The following is a 20,141-nucleotide window of genomic DNA, read 5'->3' as shown; positions in this document are numbered from 1 at the left end:
TATCTGCCCTTGCGGGTAGGTATCGATTGTGACGTCATGTCTTTGCGAACTGAACGTAATACTTTTCGGAGTAAACGATGTAAATTGCGCCCACAAAATAATAACTCACAATGGATACCTACCCGCAAGGAGGCCAACTCTGTAATATGCAAAGACGGAAAACTCAATCCTTGGGAAGAACATATCTAAATCCACTTCCAACCGATCCGCCATAATAAGCCCTTTAGCCAACCTTTCATCCAGACTCCGACACATCTGTACGATGTCGGTTTATGCATAGTGAGTATGGATTTCACTCCATTATTAGAGTGTAATGGTAGGTCATAGTGATACCTAGACTGGCCACCAGACCCTCATCCTCGATACTCCAGGGGTTACTTTCACTGTTGCTAAAAATTATGGCCCCTGGAGTATCGAGGATGCGAGACCCTTAGTTATTAATGCTAGATTATCTCCCCTAGTTAAAATCCGACCAAAAATAATTATCAGGCCAAATTTAAGTGATGTTATTTTTTTAATATTCTGCATGCACTTTTGGCCATACAGTATAGGTGACACAACCTACCCCACCTTTAAACACAACTTTCAATGCACTCTCAGACTTTAACTTTATTTTATTCTGGAAAAATGACGCCCTTCTTTGTACAGTGTTATATCAAACGCTACTATTGTTAATATGCTTATTATTTAAGTCACTTGACGTAACATTGTGTGAGAACAGCACGGGGTAACAGCGGATTTAAAGTGATATGGTTACTTCATAAAAATCGCTATACAAAATCATACATAAAACTAGCCTTGAGTACTGAATCTACACCACGAAGGGCGTTATGTGTTTTTGTTATGTAAATAACAGCTGTGTTTTATTCAATGGATGATAAAGTATATAGTCACACATTATCATAGAATGTATGATACAAGATTCCCACAGCTTTAACCAATGACTGTGCCATGTTATTTACGTTCCAAATGATGATTTTTAATGTCACGGCTGTTAGAAAGACCAGAGTAAAACATATCACTCAGCTTTATAATAAAACTATAAATTCAAAGTGATAAATTAATAAAAATCATTATTATGAATAAGGAGATATTGCTTACACAAACAAGTATTTTAGACTTAGTATACACTATTTCACACAAGTAAACGAAGACCTATAGTCTATGTCATGTGCCGAAATACATACAATTAAGTTAAACTGGCTATTGACATTTCAAAAAATGGAGATGTCCAAAAGAAATTGAAAAATCAATCACTACAATAATTTAAAGTCTAGACTTTTTGTTACATTGCTTTGCACAATATTTATCAAATTTAAAAAAAAAAAAAAAAAACGCTTCAAGCTTACAATGCATACATAAAAACGTGAACGACTTATAATGTACATGGTTATTTAGAATCCGACTGCTTAGGCGAGACATTGAATGTAAACCAGTCCAGTGAATACATTGAATTCTGATCGGTTCATTTCACACATGGTAAAAACTTTAAATTGTAAATACTCCCAATGCGAACCATATTACCACTGTATACACACAAACCCTGCGTCACTGTGCCGTATATATACAGCTCCAGTCAGAGTGAGGTGGGGGGCTCAGAGGAGAAGAGGCATCTAAATTTAGGTCTATACCTACCCTCAGCTGCATACAAGTGGACGTGTGAATATCTCATGCTGTAAGCACGCACGCGCATCAGCGCGAGCTCTACTGAACGAGATATATACACATACTATACTAATTAGTAAGAAATGGATACGTGCAATTAAGCTGGACGTGGATTTGTACGTGTGTGTAGAGATAGATATAGTTGGCATATGTGTATCAATATAAAGTGATCATAGACCACACCCGGTGGAAATGTTTCGATATTTTCAAGATTTCGGAGTGTTCCAGTGAACTTTGGTGAAGTTCTGTGTGGCTGTTGTTGATATCCGACTAGGGGAATACCCTAATCCGTCTGAGAGTGAAGAAGACCCGTCCCTCCTGTAGGGTAAGTACATGTATTACCAATATATAGTTACCAACCGCATGCAGTACACCATGATGTACGTAACTGTACTTTTGTATATGATGTTTGTCATATGTTTATTATCAACAGTACTGTAAGTGTTGTATATATGCACAACATGCAACACTGATGTTTTACATTGTATAAAGTTCGCATTTAAATGATATGGGGTGTACCTATAAAGTAGAATGCGTATATGAATTATACTTCAAGAAACGGTTAAAATGTACATGGTTACTGTATATTGTACATCCTCATCAACATACCTCTCTTAACTTGTGCATCCCCTCCAACCACCACCACAACCACCAACCCACCCCACCCCACCCCACCCCACCAACCCCACCCCATCTCCAATATACCGCGTTCCATTTTATACCTTCTGTAGCTAATAATGACATTTTACATCATCCACAACTATTTCCTATATCAGCTGACATACCATCACATTGTAGGAATTCCAGCTTCCATCCTGCATCTCACAAAATCTCAGGTTATCTCACAAAATACCACGCTTACTGTAAGTCTCACAAAGTCAGTTACTCACAAGATCTCATTTACCCAATGTTGTCTAATGCCTTTATAACATATGGATGCTATATCGTTGTTAACCCCATAATTACGATACCTCTCCAGCCCATACTATCACCCTGATATCCCCCAACGCTTCTGAAGCATAGGATCCTATAATACCAAAAATCGCCGATTGCCAATCAAAATCATCACATATCCTTTGAAACCACCACTCGTCCAACGAAATTATCAATCGCCTTTGAAAAACATCTTTGATACTTTGAAACACCACTCATTTTCCAAAATCATCATCAATCAACTTTTTTTTTCTGAAAAACCATCCCTTGTCACCACTCAGTCTTCAAAACCATCAATTATCATTTAAAATCATAGCCCTTCTTTCAAACTCAACTCTCTTCTTTCTAAATCATGTCGTCTTCTGCAAAACATCTTCCATCCATTAATACCAACACTTTTTTTAACCAATCATCATGCATCAATTAGACAAAACATTGAGAAATTGGTATTTTATTCTGAGAAGAATATTGACAAACTGTGAATAATAACAAAGGATAAATGCACACACTAATAGGCTCTGACATTGTAACGGATGTAATTATGGTTTTTTCTATTGGAGTTTGTAACGTTACTAAACTCGTGCCCAGTTGAACAGTGAATGTACTTAAAATGCACAATTATATATGCATCACGTAATCATATTCTAAAGAGAGACATGGATTGCCCGTATTAGCTTCGACCAAGATAGTTTTGTTCGTCATCTATAACACCACTCTCATAAACATCACAAAGTGTTGGAAAAATCAGAATTTATCCTACCAGCCTTTAAGAATAGGTCGTTTCTAACATCCTGGCATAACGAACAATTTAATAAAACATGGAACTCATCTTCTATTTGATCATGACACTTTAAACATGTTCTAGAATTTAAATCTAAGTTCTCATAAACATCTGTGACACTTTCATAAATCTGTGATATGTTTATTGTACTGAGCTAGTATACAATGATTCCTCCTTTTTTTGTTTTAGCGCAATTAGCGATGATCAAAATCACATCGAGTATATTGGGTGAATGGAATTGTAAATTGTTAATTTATGTCCACTAATTCTAGATCCGTAAACAAGTTTTGAGGTACAATAATAGAATGTATCAACATTCTTCTAATAACCCTCAATCTCTGTGTTGACAGTTGTAAAGTAAGTAGTACCCCAGCTACTGTCGTCTTCCAGCTCTCTCCATGACATAACTTAGCTACCTGTCAAACAAATTATATCGCTGAATTTCGCCAACATAAGTAAAGGAAAGTAATAGTTCTACTCGATTGATATATTGGTCGGATAATTACGGTAATTGGTACAAACCTATTAATACGAACTAATGCCTGCATAGACATACACAATACTTATGTTAAATACCAGGTAATATTGCATGACGAGGTCAGTTTAGATCCTGGTGGTCACGGTTCAGTGGACATACGGGTCTAAGTCACGAACGTTTTATTGAATTAACCAGCCCATTGTTTCTCAAACCGTAAATCACAAAGAAATATCTTAACACATTTCTATGCACTTTGTTGCTTTAAAATCAGTGTTATTGTTAACATGACCTTTTATATAGCCTCAATAAAATTTAACGAATATTTTGACACGAGTTTAAGTAGTTTAAGACAAGGCGTGTTTACTCGGTGGAATTATCCGAAAATCATCATATAACACTCATTGTAAGTGTTCAAGTACAGAGTGTGAAAATCGGCAGTAAGTATATTTATAGTTAATCACTTGTAACAGATTACTTGAGGAATAATCTACTTAATTCCAAATAAGATCAGTACGCGTATAACAGTGCATAATGCATTTATATAGAAGCAGGATACGAACGAACTGTAAGTATGGTATGGTTTAGTTTGTTATCAACATTTCTGTATATCAACATGAGATTTATTACGTTCATTCCGAACTTGAGCAATACCTTTACACAAATCATTCCGCGGTGGTATGATACAAATACATTTTGCCATTCGTTATGCGTTATAGATGTATGTTGTTTTAAAATGTAACAGTTTTTAGGTTTGATTTTCTGGGGGTGACAGATTCTATTAGTCCCAACGATTTTGATTTTGTCTTCCCATCATTATTGTAAGTAAATATGGTATATCCGTCTGGTTGTTGACCGTCATTCTACTGTGTTATTAAATGACACTTTAATTGGTGTTCATGGTTTGTTCATTCCGCCTTAAAGTATAGCTTTAAGTGTTAACATTGCATTGGTCATTATTTGTTTTCATACGCGGGCTATGTTATCATATTTGCTAAATAAATAGTTCTACCACAACAGAAAATATGACTAAGTTCGTCTATGTGAATGTAGGGTCATTAAATACAACATATGTATGGAGAAAATCTTGACACACCCGAGAGTTCATTTTATAAGTTAAACTAGCCTTTTGATAATGTCGTTGGATGGGTTTATATCGTTGAAGATTCTTAACCTTGCTGTAAGTTGCGCTACGTCATATCAAATCAAGAACCAATGAATAACACACACATTTAAAGATGCTCCACCGCCGACAGAGCATAAATGGCATTCATTATTTGAATAATAATTGGCGTGTAATCGTGTATATATCTGTCTAATTAACACGAAAAATATAATGAAATAATTCATTTTGCCTTTGGTGCATGCGCAATCACTATTACCTTCCATATAGGATATAGTGACACGGAATTTTTTTCGGGATGCAATTAATTATTTTTTGTATTTTTAACTTTATGTAAAAATAGGAGCTCAAACTTTTCAATGGTGGTAATGGTGTAAAGTAAGTAACTTTTGTAAGTGAAGAAAAATATTAAATCGTTTGATCCTGTTTTTGATAGTGAAAAAAATAGCATTTGTCAGCGGTGGAGCATCTTTAACACAATAAATACAAACTACGTGTACTTGAATAACGCGATGATTGGGAATCATTTTAAAATGTAATTCTTTAAATGCATTATACAGACACCACGCTCTCGTCTTGTTTTACGCTCATTTAGACCTATTCTATATTTATCTCCATCTCATCACTTCAACTACCATCTCTTACAATAAAATCATACACTCCACAGTTCAATTGCTAAGATAACAACAGGTACAATCATACCACCATTATGAATAACAAAATCATTTTCCAAACTGCCAAACTGAGGAATTCTAAAGTAATTTGTGGACATATTAACGAAAAAAACCAAAACCAGAGTAGAACCTGGAAGCCTACAAGTGCAACCGTCCTATGCGTGTCAAACAAATATAAGTAAAATTGGGATCAAGACACATTCTCAAATGAGATTTTGTTAGGAACGTTTGAACCACAGATTGAGTAACGCACACAAAAACATAGCATACTGAACAATGAGAAACCTAGATAAAAATAATTGTCATAGGAGATTGCAACTAAAGAATGCCCTTCATATTGTTTTAAACGAGTTTTGAACCAATGAGATGTAAAAATAGATAGATTCCACAGGTGTTCGTCAACATCATCAGGGCCCATTCATGAACATCCTTAACTTTAAGGAATTACTTAACTTAAAATTCTCAATGGGAAAGCATTACAGTTTCTGTAAAGGAAGGCTCTTTAACGTAAGTTTTTTCCTTAACTTCTTTAGTGCTTTCCTATGGGGAATTTCATGTGAAGGAATTCCTTAAAGTTAAGGAATGTTGATGAAATTGGGCCCAGTTATATTTGGACCACTGGTGATAACCGTGGAGATTTTGTAATAGCTCCAGTTATTCTCCCAACTGTTCCCCATCATCTCAAAACGATGCCCTATTCTTCACCAATGGTAATTTGTAATGTCTGTTCATGCACTTCCATATTTGGTAATAACTCACTGTACTTTGTATCCATTGTTCTATGTTATCCTATACTTAGTTGAGTTACCCAGAGTATTATGTGATAATTGTTTACATTATATTACTTTAACGTCCTATTAGCAGCGTCATGTAAGGGCTTATCAGGTATATTGGTGGAGGAAAATCGGAGTACCCAAATAAAAACCTGCCATATACAGGAAAGTAACCCAGAGTACTTTGTTATCATTGTTTTACGTTATTAGACAGGTGATATTAACAGTATTTAGTAGTATTTGCATAACACTATAAAATGGTTTTATTTTATCTTTCTAGATTTGACAGTGGTAGAGGCGGATCTGTGAGGGTCTAGAAGAGTAGACCAGTAGGGTCTAACTTTAGTGTTGCTATGATACCCCACCTCCATTGGATCGCCGTAGTGTTGAGCTGCCTTACCGGGATCCTCGCTCAGGACGACTTATCAGGTATCGTCATCACATGTCAATCACACTCCATCACTAAAAAGGGGCGGTCCCTAGATATTAATTTGCATATTCATTCATAAAAGTTATAAAAAATCATAACTCATTTTCATATATTAAAATGTTTCGGTCATTAATGATTTCTTATGACGTAATATTAACCTCTGCAGTATAAGTCATATCTGGTTTTTAATACTGAAACTAACCATTACTTTTAAGTGGCATAGACAAGCACATTCATATATTAAAGATGCTCCACCGCTGACAAATGGTATTTTTTCACTATAAAAACAGGAGCAGACGATTTAGTATTTTTCTTCAGTTACAAAAGTTACTTACTTTACACCATTTCCACCATTGAAAAGTTTAGGCTTCTCATTTTAATTAAAGTTAAAAATATGAAAAAGGATTAATTGCATCCCGAAAAAATTCCGTGACACTATATCCTATATGGCATGAAGTACTGATTGCGCATGCACCAAAGGCGAAATAAATTATTTTATATTATTTTTTGTGTTAATTAGGCATATATATACACGATTAAACACCAATTATTGTTCAAATGAGTAATATCATTATACTCTGTGGGCGGTGGAGCATCTTTAATTTCTGCTTTTGTGAATAAGACTAACAAGTTGTGATGACTTTGCTAACAATCATGTTTTATATAGTTTTATACCCATTTCGGCTCAACCTGCTCCTCTCACCTCCATGTCTCACCGCTTCCCCCTTTGTTCAATTCCAGCAAGAATGCAACCACCTACCAAATCCACACTCTATCTCCTCTCCATAGGTAGAACAATCTTGTAAACATTGAACTTTTTTGTACATACAATGTAATAGCCGTAGCATCACAGAGCATTGCCAATAAAAAGTGCTATAGTATTTTCTGTGCTCAGTTTCTTCAAGAATTACGACATATGGCGTTCTTGATGACATCTTTCAAAAAGTTTTCAATAAACCCAGCTTCTTTATGTTTACCATAATGCTGTACAAAGGTGCATGCAATATCATGCTTATCTCGTAAATTCTTTTATATATGGATATCAGAAAAAAAAACCTTTCATTTGACGTTATTTATTTGTTTATTTTTATTTCTTAATTGTTTCCTTATTTTTTCATTGTATTTCGTTTTTATTTCTTATTTATCCATTTTGTCTATTTTGTATTTTTATTTCTTTGTCACTTTTATTACCATCGTATCGTACTGACAGGTTTTTTTTACTTGCTGAAATTATATAGATATGACGCCAGTGCCTAAAAATATCAACATTGCATGCCGAATGCCATTCCATGAAAATCTGCACGTTCCTTGATTAACAAATACATTATGATAATGAGACACTATTTCTTTTTGAAGTTCAAGACCCCCGCCTACCCCCTCACTCACATCATGCCACGTGACGTCACCTGCCCTACCCCTTTTCGACTGACAAGACACTGGATAGTGTTGTTAGTGTGTTGTTTACAGGGTGTCACATCTCAGAGTGACCTCTCGGGTAAGTACAGTGGTCTCATATGTCAAATTACAGGGGTCTTTTATGTCATATCACATGGGTCTCTAACATCATATCACATGGGTCTCTAATGTCATATCACAGGGGTATCTTATGTCATATTACAGGGGTCTTTTATGTCATATAACAGGGGTATCTTATGTCATATTACAGCGGTCTCTTATGTCATATTACAGGGGTATCTAATGTCATATCACAGTGGTATCTTATGTCATATTACAGGGGTCTCTTATGTCATATAACAGGGGTATCTAATGTCATATCACAGGGGTCGCTAATGTCATATCACAGGGGTATCTAATGTCATATCACAGGGATCGCTAATATCATATCACAGGGGTCCCTTATGTCATGACATTAGGTACCCATGTGATATGACATATGGGTCTCTTATTGCATATCACAGGGGCCTCTTATGTCATATCACAGGGGTATCTTATGTCACGACACAGGGATCTCTTTTGTCACGACACAGGGGTCTCTTATGTCATATCACATGGGTATCTGTCATGACACAGGGGTATCTTATTTCATATCACAGGGGTATCTTATATGTTATTACAGGTGTTACTAATGTTATATCAAAGATTTCTCTAATTTTTTTATCACGCGTGACTAATGTGCCATAGGGGTATCTAATGCCGAATCACTTGGGTATGTAATGCCATATTACAAGAGTATCTAATGTCATATCACAGGGGTCGCCAATGTCTTATCACAGGGGTATCTAATGTCATATCACAGGGGGTCTCTTATATTATATCATATCCCAGGGGTCGCTAATGTCATATTACAGGGATCGAGAATGTCATTTAACAGGGTGTCTAATAGCATATATCATACAATAATTTTGTACCATATGGAATTATAATATTGTACCTCACGGGCTTGTAATCCCATACGACAGTGTATGTATAATAATTTGGTATCATAGCTACATGTAATGCTGTAAAGAAATGTGAACTTAAAACCCTTTCGGAATCAGATTAATCTGCACCGGAAATCTGTGTACTCAAATGTCAAAACACTGTTTTCCTTCGTGAAAACATCATGCTCTGTTGACTTTTCAAACGTCGGCATTATTTCATGCAATTCATTGTTTATTCGGTGTTATGTGTTTATGATTTTATTGGGACACAAAATAAAACCCATGTTTGATGACGGAAGAGTGCACTTAAGTCGTTATAAGTAACATGTCCCTAGATATATTGTTCTTTTTACTTGTCTCCAACGTTGGCGTACGAATATTGCATTGCCCTTTTCGACACATGTTCTCCGTAACAACTTAGTAGACTAAATCAAACAAAAAAAGTTTCGCCAGAACAAATTTTACGATTTAGATAAATCTCGATTCGATTTTAGGAACTTTCGATCCCTTGATATACCAATTGAGTAAAACATGCCCAATTGTTGTGAGCCTTGTAAAAATCTAGATCAACACAGTCGTACTCGTGTGCTTGGCATTTTATGTCGGTTAAATGTTCGTCATTGTGTTATAATCTGATTAGCCTAGATCTAAATCTCATTCCATATACTGCTTTTCATTAAGACGCGGTGAAATTTAGATAAGGATTTAATCAGATTTACATTATTGCTGTAGACACGGAATGCTATTTCACACTCAGCTGAACGTTTAGTTAGTCCCTGGGTATATAAATCTATTTATAAACGATGACAAACGATTTAATATCATATACTCATTGTAATTTTCTGTATAGATTTCAGGTAATTATCATACCTTCCATATCTATATAACAATGTATACACATCAAGTACAAAACCTGCGTCGCCATGCTTATCAGAATTTTCATAATTAATTATATTTATTTTTACCCTTAATATATCGACATAGGTCAATGTAATTTAGGCGTTTTATTATTCTTAATATGTTTATAGTTTAATGTCTCTGTTACATGCCATTGCGTGTTTTTAAAATGCGTATAAGCATACAAGTGTCATTTTTTTTCTAAAATTGCCTTCAAAGTATCAAATACATTTTATATAAGCATACCCTAGTAACTTTTAAATTGCAGGTTATTTCCGAGAGGATGACGTTTTGTACGGAAATTGTTTTGTAGAGAAAATTTGTTCTGTGAAATAATTCGATTTGATTAGTAAATCGTATTGAATATGCTTTCAAGTTTGCAAATCTCTGATAAGTTTAAATAATGTTTTCTGGTTTAATGGAAAAAAAATCAAAATTTTCACCCGCAAAAAAAAAAAAAAAAAAAAAACCCCGACTCTACCCTTATATGGATCTAAAGTTAAAAAGATGTTATTCTACCGTGGACAATAAAACCTTTATACCTTTATCTAGGTTTTAATTTGTTATTGTAAATACTTTGACGAAAACCTGATAGATTTCTGCTTTAAGTGACTGCTAAATACCTTGGGTCTATATTTTCCTTTATGAACATCACACACACAATGTTATATAAAAAGCATTGGTTTGATCACTCTGTTACCTACTCGTGCTTGATAATGATGACGTCAAAGAGTAAAGAGGAACTGTAATAAAAATTCATGGTTTTCTATAGATATGCATAGGGCAAACTATCAACAAGGTCGTTTTATATAATCTACGGGTCGAATGATAAGCGTTTATCATTTTATAAAGAGCTAGTTACTAGTGTTTACTCATAGCGAGTACCGTACTCGCCTGTCAAAATAGCAAACGACATGATAATAACCTTTAATTTGAACACATATCTAACTTTAAATGTTTTAATACTATAGATTATTAAAAGAACTCACGCTAGGATTGGCAAATAACCCGAAAAAAAGTAAGCATCTTTTACAAAATTAATGACAACCTTGGTCAATCAAAGATAAATAAACAACAGTGTCATTGCGCATGTCGAAAAAATACAGATTTATAATGTTTAATAATATTATATACCCTGATCGTGGTAAACTGAAGGCACCAGGACACGTACAGGAATATCGTGATAATGGGAAGAATCTCTTATATACTTAATATTATGAAAAGAGAAAGAAGTCGAACCAAGGAAGTCTAGAGGGTGTACATGTGTATTTTTTTTTACAAACCGTTTCAATTCAAAAGGAACATAAACTTGCAATGCATAATTCCTGGCCTTTCATTTAGAAACCTATGTATTACCACTTGAGGAGTAGAAGCAGGCTGTGTTGGATATTTCCCTTTTGTCTGTATGTTGGTTAAACCTTAAAAGAGACTGCCTTGACGGAGTTACTGCACAGTGTTGTCTATGAGTCTCAAAGGTCTTTACTGACCTTCAATTTAGGCTCCATGCATTTAATCCGCTTGAATTTTTTCTCTTTGGCATCAATTCGTTCTTTATACCTCTTTGTACACAAACCCTTTGAACTATTTTAGTGTGTGCCTGTTTTATGTGGATTCGTTTGAAAAATAAGTTCAATAACACATCGGTAATAAAATATGAAAACCAACTAAGTGCCAACTTATTTATTTGTGTTTACATAGAAAAGGTTATGAATAATTATAACATATCGAAGTATACCAAATGTCATTAACTAAAGTGTTTGCATTTATTCTATCTATTTATAATTCGTCATGAAATTCTAGAACACACGATGGTTACGTTAAGGAAACTGGACATAATCTAACAAGATCTTAGACCTCATATCTAAACTGAAAACAAAGTATGTTCTGATTTATCACAATACCGACCATAAAACTCTCATGTAGCGTTCATGAACCATCATCTTTAATATGTTTTGAACGATCTCTGCATTAGTAATCACATACGTCAGGAAAAGAAACAAACAATGTACTTACTAAATAAACATTATAAGCACCTGGATCATCCACCAGGATGTGCTCTTTATTTTCAAGTACACAATAAAAATAATAAATGTTTTTGGTTCCTATTGATAGTTAGGGAGATTCAAAAACATTAAAATTGTGTGCATAGACACAGGTCTCTCTGTTCAAAAGAAATCAAGACATTAAAATATTCTGCTAGACTTTGTGCGTTTGAAGTTGGCTGATATGTACAGAAGCCTTTCAATAGGGTTGCCTCTAGCTCAAAGTAGTATGGTGTAGTTTATGATACGCTAGCGAGGTTTTAAGCATTCATCGTGGCTGTCTTTATATCTTACTATAACTTTGTTTGGTTATCTAATTACCTCATTAGAATAAAAAAAGAAGCCTCAGTCACCAGTCTTAATGCCACAGATTCCTGGAGATAGGAGGGTTCTCTAGGTGCCTTGCGAAAAATAAATGTCGTTCTCGAATTTTTGTGTGTTTTAGTTTAACCTCCAGTTAACAAGCGTAAACATGAGAGATAAATTAAACCGTCGTTACTATCCATTTATAAATAAATCTTTGGGTACAAGACTATTACTCAGAAAAATGTAAACAAAGGAAAGTCAGACCAAAGACTTTATATATATTTACATAGCATAAAAATACATATAATCATTGAACACCCTTAAAGACACATTTGGACTCTGCATATACATGTAGACTGAAATATATGAAATATGTACTGAAATATGAGTTTCCAGTTTGAATGAGTTAAGTACAACGACAAACATCATTGTAGAAAAGAATTACTTAACATATATAGTATAAAACTGATAGTCAATGAATAAACATTTGAGACCATGGAAAACATTGGTTATAATATATGTGTCATTCCTAAAAAAAAACAAGTACCATCAATGATTTATGATATACACATACGGCGTTTCTTTTGGTATCCACGGCAACAAATTTTCAATTCATGTTCATTGAAATTTTCAAATGTAAGAAAACGTACGTCGTGACGCAATGAAAAGGATTCTTGGTACAGAGTTAATATCATCCGTACATCATATGTATTTATACAACGATAGAACTTTCCCGGTGAGATAAAAAGTTAGGAAAGCTTACTGCACAGTGAAGTAGCAGGTGTCAGATAACGTTCGCTCTAACTCTTTTGATATCAAATACATTGATGTTCGTCTCTGGCCAACTATTAAACCAACAAACCCAGCACCAGAAGAGGAAGGAAGTGCATTCAAACATTAACGTCTTCCTCAATCAAAATACAAATTATAAAACCAAGCGGAATGCACCTTTTATTTGAAAACATTTGGACCCCGCAACACTATATTTTTTTGTTATCTTTATAAAGTTCCCTTTCCTTTACATGGGAAAATAGTATGTGACTACAAATGATCTGTATGATAGACTATTTGTATTAAACCTGTCTAATATACTCGGTACAGGGCCAATATTAACACTGCCTGGTGTACATGGTACAGGGCCACTGCTAACTGTTATATAACATTGTCTGATGTTCTCTGTACTAGGTCAATATGTATTCATACTTGACCTTTATGATACACTTGTTACACGGATTGTGTTTTGTTACAGCTTTATGATACGTCCAATATTGTGATACACGTATTACATGGCCAATATTATGTCACCACTTTATGAAATGCCCGTTACACGGCCAATATATGTTACAATTATATGATATACAAATGTACATCTTTCTTGACCAATATTATGATATCTTGTTTTGCTATACTTGTTACATGGTCAATATTATGTTTCTACTTTATGATATGCTAGTTACATGGCCAATATTATGTAACCATTTTATGGTATACTTGTTACAGGGCCAATATTATATTACCACTTCATGATATACTTGTTACATGCCAATATCGTTACCACTAATTATTTCAGGACCAATATACAATAGTATGTTACCATTTTATGGTATACATGTTACAGGGTCAATATTATGTTACCATTTCATATTATTATTTAACACTTTATGCTATACTTGACAGGGCCAATATTATTTTACCACTTTCTGATATACGTGTTTCAGGGCAAATTTTATGTTTCTATTTTATGATATACTTGTTACAGGGCCAATATTATGTTACAATTTTATGATATACTTGTTACAGGGCCTATATTATTTTACCACTTTATGATATACGTGTTTCAGGGCCAATTTTATGTTTCTGTTTTATGATATACTTGTTTCAGGGCCAATTTTATGTTACTTTTTATGATATACTTGTTTCAGGGCCAATATTATGTTACAATTTTATGATATACTTGTTTCAGGGCCAATATTATGTTACCACTGTGTCGGTGTGGAAAACAACAGCACGTGCTCGGATCCGTTTGACGAGAAGACAAACACAGCTGCCACAAAGGAGGAATGCATCCACGGCGTGTGTATCAAATGGACTCGTTATATCAACAGTAAGTGCGCTTCTTGTTTCTGAGAATTTCCATCAGTGAAAACCTACGAGGTAACTCTCCGGAAGTCTTTTACTGCAACTAGACAACGCGAGAGTTGGCCTCACACTTGCAAAGTTGCGATGAATGTTGTAGGGTGAAGGTGTTATGAATAAATACCATATACTACATATTCGCTTGACCTATCCTCTTGAAACATCATCCTATTCCCAAATTTGAAATAGTATACGTCATTTTCGGTCTAACGAAGAAGCCGTGATGGGAGTTGTAGAGTGGGGCAATGGAAAGTACCCTAACTTGTTCGGTTCGGTGCTGATCTGCTTGAGCAACGTTGGCTAAGTGCATCACTCTAGAGGGCAATTGCATGGAGAAACCTTGGCTGGATACTTATAAACGTACCTTGTTAATTGTATCGTACGTTAGTTCAGCTTAAAGTTTCTTTTATGACTTTAATAGTTCAAGGAAAAATAGTCATTCATAAAATTGTGCTAGTGATTCATTGTAAACAATATACATGTATTAGAATGTTTAGAAATAATTAAACATTATTAAGTTAACATGATAACATCTTTTACCTATTTATTCTTTTTATCAGAAGTAAATAGTTCTGTTTTGCTATCATTATAATTTCTTATTCTATTTCTCTGGCATCATATCTGAAAGTTATTGACGTAAACTCAATATAATCAAAACATTTGAAGGGTTTTCGACTGAGATTAATATATTATCAAACATAAGTCGATTTTCCATATTGCTTCATTGCATATCCTTCTCCAGTACATGTAGTGTGTATAAATTATGGTTGGTTATGAAGTAGGCTTTTGGAAGCTAATCTGTTAATAATTTACGAAAACTTCTTCAAATGTTATTTGTTTCAAATTGGTAACATGTTGACATCACTGCATGTGTTCAGTTTCGTACGCATTAGGAAAGAACCAAATTTCCTCATGACTTATGTAACAAATATCACGACGCAATCAATACAGCAGAAGAAATGCATTTTATTTTTACATATATTTACTCATCGTCGGAGATCCATCGCTATCATTTAACGTAGGTTTCCGAAAGTGCCCTATAACCCTATGTCTCATCAGGCATTAATAATATTGGTCTTCTCCCTTCTTCAAACAGCGTGTTTTGTATAGTGCCCCATCTTTTTTTATTTCTCAATTCAATCTAGATTTGTCTTTACATGACTGTGAGAATCGAGTGAGAATCGATTATGGAACTAATTGGTAATAAAGTTTGAAATGTAATTTAGATTTTGCAAACTCATACCAGTTTGAAATGTAATTTAGATTTTGCAAACTCATACCAGAAAGATTTGTAACGGGTTGTCGATATATACCACACTCTGTACTTGATGTGGGGTTAGGAAGACTCTATGTTGGATACTGGGATGATACACTTGACACTTAGCCTAATTCCCACTGTGAACGTCATCTACAAGATACATTTATATCTTCCATGATCCGTCATATTCCGAGGAGTTGTTACTATCTGTATTTCATTCAAAAAAGTAAGATTTGCATCCATATCAAAACAGCACAACTTGATTTCTACATCCCAGATTTTTTTTATCTATATCCAAGTGAATAGTTGGTAGGCATAGCTATCTCACGATATTTTGTAGCAGTTGACTGAATGTTCGTTCGTCTACGTGGATCGTTTTGATTTTTTTCTATGATATTATTCATTATTTCAAAATGTATTCATTGATTGACACATATATGTAAGTTCTCAAGATAGAATTTCCAAATATATTAATTTAGATTGATTTATCTGTTAATTTTATAATTCCGTTTCACAGATGTACGGATGCTGGAGAGGACCTGTTCCGCTCGAATGACTTTGAACATTATGAAGATCGATGGAGTGTGTCGGACAGAGAGTGATGGTAATGGATACCTGTGTATGTGCGGGAAACACCTGTGTAACAGTGCCCCCTCACTCAATTTCTCGCTCCTCTCTGCAGCGCTGTGTGCGCTCATATCATTTCGGCAATGGTTACCATGGTTCCGATGACGTCATTGTGTCAGGGAAACCGCCACTGTACCAGAACGATTGTGATAGTGTGTATTGCGTGTTATTCCATTTTCTGACGGTACCATTCTACTACTTGTGGATTTTAGTGACTAATTGGTTTACGATTCTTGCCTGAAAGAGTTGTCTTCCTTTTTGAAACCACATAGTCTAACCATTAACGTCTTCCGGAGTTATCTCCCTTATCCAATTCTAGTTAATAGCTTTAGACAAAATATTTTGATATGTATATATTGAAGAATGGATATTGTGATGGTAAGATACCATCACTTAGTTCTCAAATGCTTCTCTAGAATCAGTGAAATGGTGCTAGGTATACTAGACCTCTGTCGAATTTCAGTTTTATACAGTTCCAAAGATAAATTTTATCATAATTAGTTCTAGGATTGGTAAAGGAAAATGAGGGTATAGAGTAGATTGAAGAAACTTTATATAAAGAGTTATATTAAGTAGTTATTCTTTTTGGACATTACTGTGTGTAATAATATAGGCCTAAAACGTATATACGATGATGCTGATGTAAGTAAAAGAGAAAATCTGAGGAATGGGTATGATAATCATATATACATTTCTCAATTTTTCCTTTGAATAAATATAGTAAGATATTTTCTTTTCTGTAATTAATATATGCATGATTTAATTGCAGAAAATAATGTCATGAATTGATATGGTTATACGTGTAAATATCCGTGATATTAGTTTATTCGTATGTCCAGTTTACCACATGCTTGCTGCATAATGAACGTCAGGTCCGATATGTTTCCAGGTAATAATTAATGAATAATTCATTGTAAGACCTAAAGTATACCCGAATTTAAACATATGTATTTATTTGCATGCGAAAAGTTGCCAATCCAATTTAAAGCTTAAGGTTCAAGTTATTTCAAGTATTTGCCAAGTATACCTCGTGTAGAAACACTGGTAAAATTTTATATTATATGTATATACCATGAAATGTCTTATTTTAATCCTCCTATGCAACATAAGAAGGTCCCAACGATGAAATCTCACTGATTGCAGTGGAAATGCATGTAAAGTAAATCATTAAGTGTAAATACTAATTTTGTACTGTCCATTCGCCTGAATATAGTTTGATAATAACAAATTCATATTTTCATCGTTAAAATATTGAGTTAAACGCACATTCTAGTTAAAGTTATGCCATATAGACTGTAATTTGTCAGTCGTGGTTTAGGCTAAACCAGACGTCTATCTGTCATAATGTCTAAGTCTGGTGTCAGGGCCAGAGTATCTCGGGCTACTATGAAAATAGCTCAATAAAACTGCACCGACTGTTCCAAATGTACCTAAAGCAAATTGTTCAAATACGTTTAAGATATGTTTGGTACATTTTAAATATGTGTCACAATGTACTATTTGTTGCATTAAGCTTATTTACTCCTTTTGGATTGGTTTGAATGTAGTTGATTTCTTAATCCATCTGTGCCAAAAGGATACAACGTATCTGAACGATAAAGCTTTGCTCTTGACAAAGATTTGTGGCATATGAATTATTTTTTAGATTTCCTCGAGTATAATGCCATTCGTCGCGGGGCAGTAATCTAAAAGATTATTATAGAATACAGTGATGACTGTCCAAGGGAGATAATATTACTTTACCTACAGGGTCAATGGATGGCCTACAGTTCAATCGATGACCTACAGAGTCAATGGACACCTGCCGACCATTAGAGATTGATACATGAAATATTGTTGAAATTGAAGAGGAGAGCCTGTCTTTGGGGACTATTAATCATCATGTTGAAACACTCTGTGATATTGTAACACAAGCATTAGTTTCGATGATGTACTAGTTTATCATTTGTATATAAATGCATTTCGTTTGACCCCAATCTTCGTCCGTAGATTGGTATGTATGAAATACCATGAAAGTAAAATGCTGTAAAATTTGTTGGTGGAATTCATAAATTACAACGAATAAATCACGTTTGTTCATGTTAAGCTTAAAGTTGTTGTTGTCATTTCAATCTCTCTTGTTTTTAACATTAAAGCAAAATGTTTTTTTAGATTAGAAAAGTTTCATATACGTATAATGCAGGCTTTATTGTAAATAAATATAAATTATTCTCTTAATTTTCTCAAAATTGGATGAGTAGATAAAGAATGAGATTTAACATAAAAGCATTAAAAAAACATCAATCCATATTAAGAAATTATGTTCAAGTTCACGTCCCATTAGAAATTAGTTGAAATTAATAGTAACAATAAATACCCTATTCTAAAAAAATCAACACAAAATTTGATATTTCGTCATCTAAATCCTCTAAATCGTTATTTCTAAAAAATCGAATATTATTTTTCCAACAAAGTATTCATAAGTCAATTTCTGATTAATTCTGAAGCGATGGCATGAATACTGTTGCAAAGTTATTTATTAAAAACGCCAGTATTCATCAAGAATTTCGTTATTTTTATCACAATGTAATGCAATATGGGTTACATGATCTTTAAAAAACATTCCACAATATTGAAATATTTCCATTTTAGGATTTGATATTCGCGAGTTTACACAAACATTCACAATACAATGTGTATGGATACTGGTGGTATCTTTACGGCGAGTTTCCAAAGAAATCGAAACTAGGTTTAGGGTGAATACATTTGAATCTAATAAAATTTCTATCAATTGACATATGTTCTAACCATGATCCATTTTCATAAACAAGTTTTCGCCATTGTTTTTTGTGTATTAAAAACCTGCAACCCATGGCAATAATTCGTCTTACAAACAATAATTTTCTAACGTCAATATATAATTTAATGTTAACCTTATACAATATTAGTTTACAGTGATTTTAATTAATAATATACCAACGTGTTTTATTTCTTTAACTACTGGTAGAATACAACTGTAGAGGAAAGTATCACATACGTTACATTGTGTGCATTTATTTGAAAACACCATAAAATTACTAATTATCAAAATTACCTTTAGTTGAACCACTTCCGACAATGATTTTCACATATGTTGAGCATGCATGTCTTGCAGACTTTGATAATTTTAAAACTTTTAAATCAATTATCAATGTTCCTTTACCATATCTTTCTATTTCGTTTAATAGATCATTGATGAAAACCAGAAACATTTTGGCATTGAGCGACCTTCGTGTAAAATTCCTCTCCACATTAAAACACTTTTGGATATCAAATCGATATCCATTGCACAACTCTCAACATTGGTAAACATTTCCTAAAGAGAAGCCAAACTTTGTCTGTAAGCCCCATTTCATGAACTGTGTAAAGCAGGTCGGCGTGTCATACAGTATCAAACGTCTTAATGCTGTCTAAAAATGCTACAAAAACATTCTGGAATTGTGTTCTAAATCATAATTAATACATTTCTGCAAATTAAAAGATATACACAGACTACATAAATTGTTTTTGATTTATTAAAACAGAGTTAATTCTATTTGAATCTATCATCTCAAACAACTTGAATATCACTGGTAGTAATGTAGTAATACAATGTCCCTATAACTCATTTTGGCCTTCCTTG

General features: G+C 33.9%; 1 protein-coding gene across 3 annotated transcripts; it reads left to right on the top strand.

Annotated features, from left to right (window-relative positions):
• Positions 1-1,375: 1,375 nt before the first annotated feature.
• On the top strand, positions 1,376-18,586 carry LOC138321712 (UPAR/Ly6 domain-containing protein qvr-like). 3 transcript variants are annotated; one of them, XM_069265617.1, is made up of 4 exons: positions 1,376-1,990; positions 6,705-6,853; positions 14,444-14,584; positions 16,392-18,586. In XM_069265617.1, the coding sequence occupies exons 2-4, from the start codon at positions 6,778-6,780 to the stop codon at positions 16,604-16,606; spliced, it is 432 nt and encodes a 143-aa protein (XP_069121718.1). In that variant the 5' UTR covers positions 1,376-1,990; positions 6,705-6,777; the 3' UTR covers positions 16,607-18,586. The 3 variants fall into 3 exon arrangements, with proteins under 3 accessions (XP_069121718.1, XP_069121719.1, XP_069121717.1); XM_069265618.1 differs by lacking the exon at positions 1,376-1,990 and adding an exon at positions 4,157-4,294; XM_069265616.1 differs by lacking the exon at positions 1,376-1,990 and adding an exon at positions 8,211-8,349 and having other exon boundaries at positions 6,710-6,853.
• Positions 18,587-20,141: the final 1,555 nt, after the last annotated feature.

This window comes from Argopecten irradians, chromosome 4 (assembly GCF_041381155.1).
Source record: "Argopecten irradians isolate NY chromosome 4, Ai_NY, whole genome shotgun sequence".
NCBI classification, from domain to species: domain Eukaryota; kingdom Metazoa; phylum Mollusca; class Bivalvia; order Pectinida; family Pectinidae; genus Argopecten; species Argopecten irradians.
This window is presented reverse-complemented; position numbering and strand designations above follow the sequence as displayed.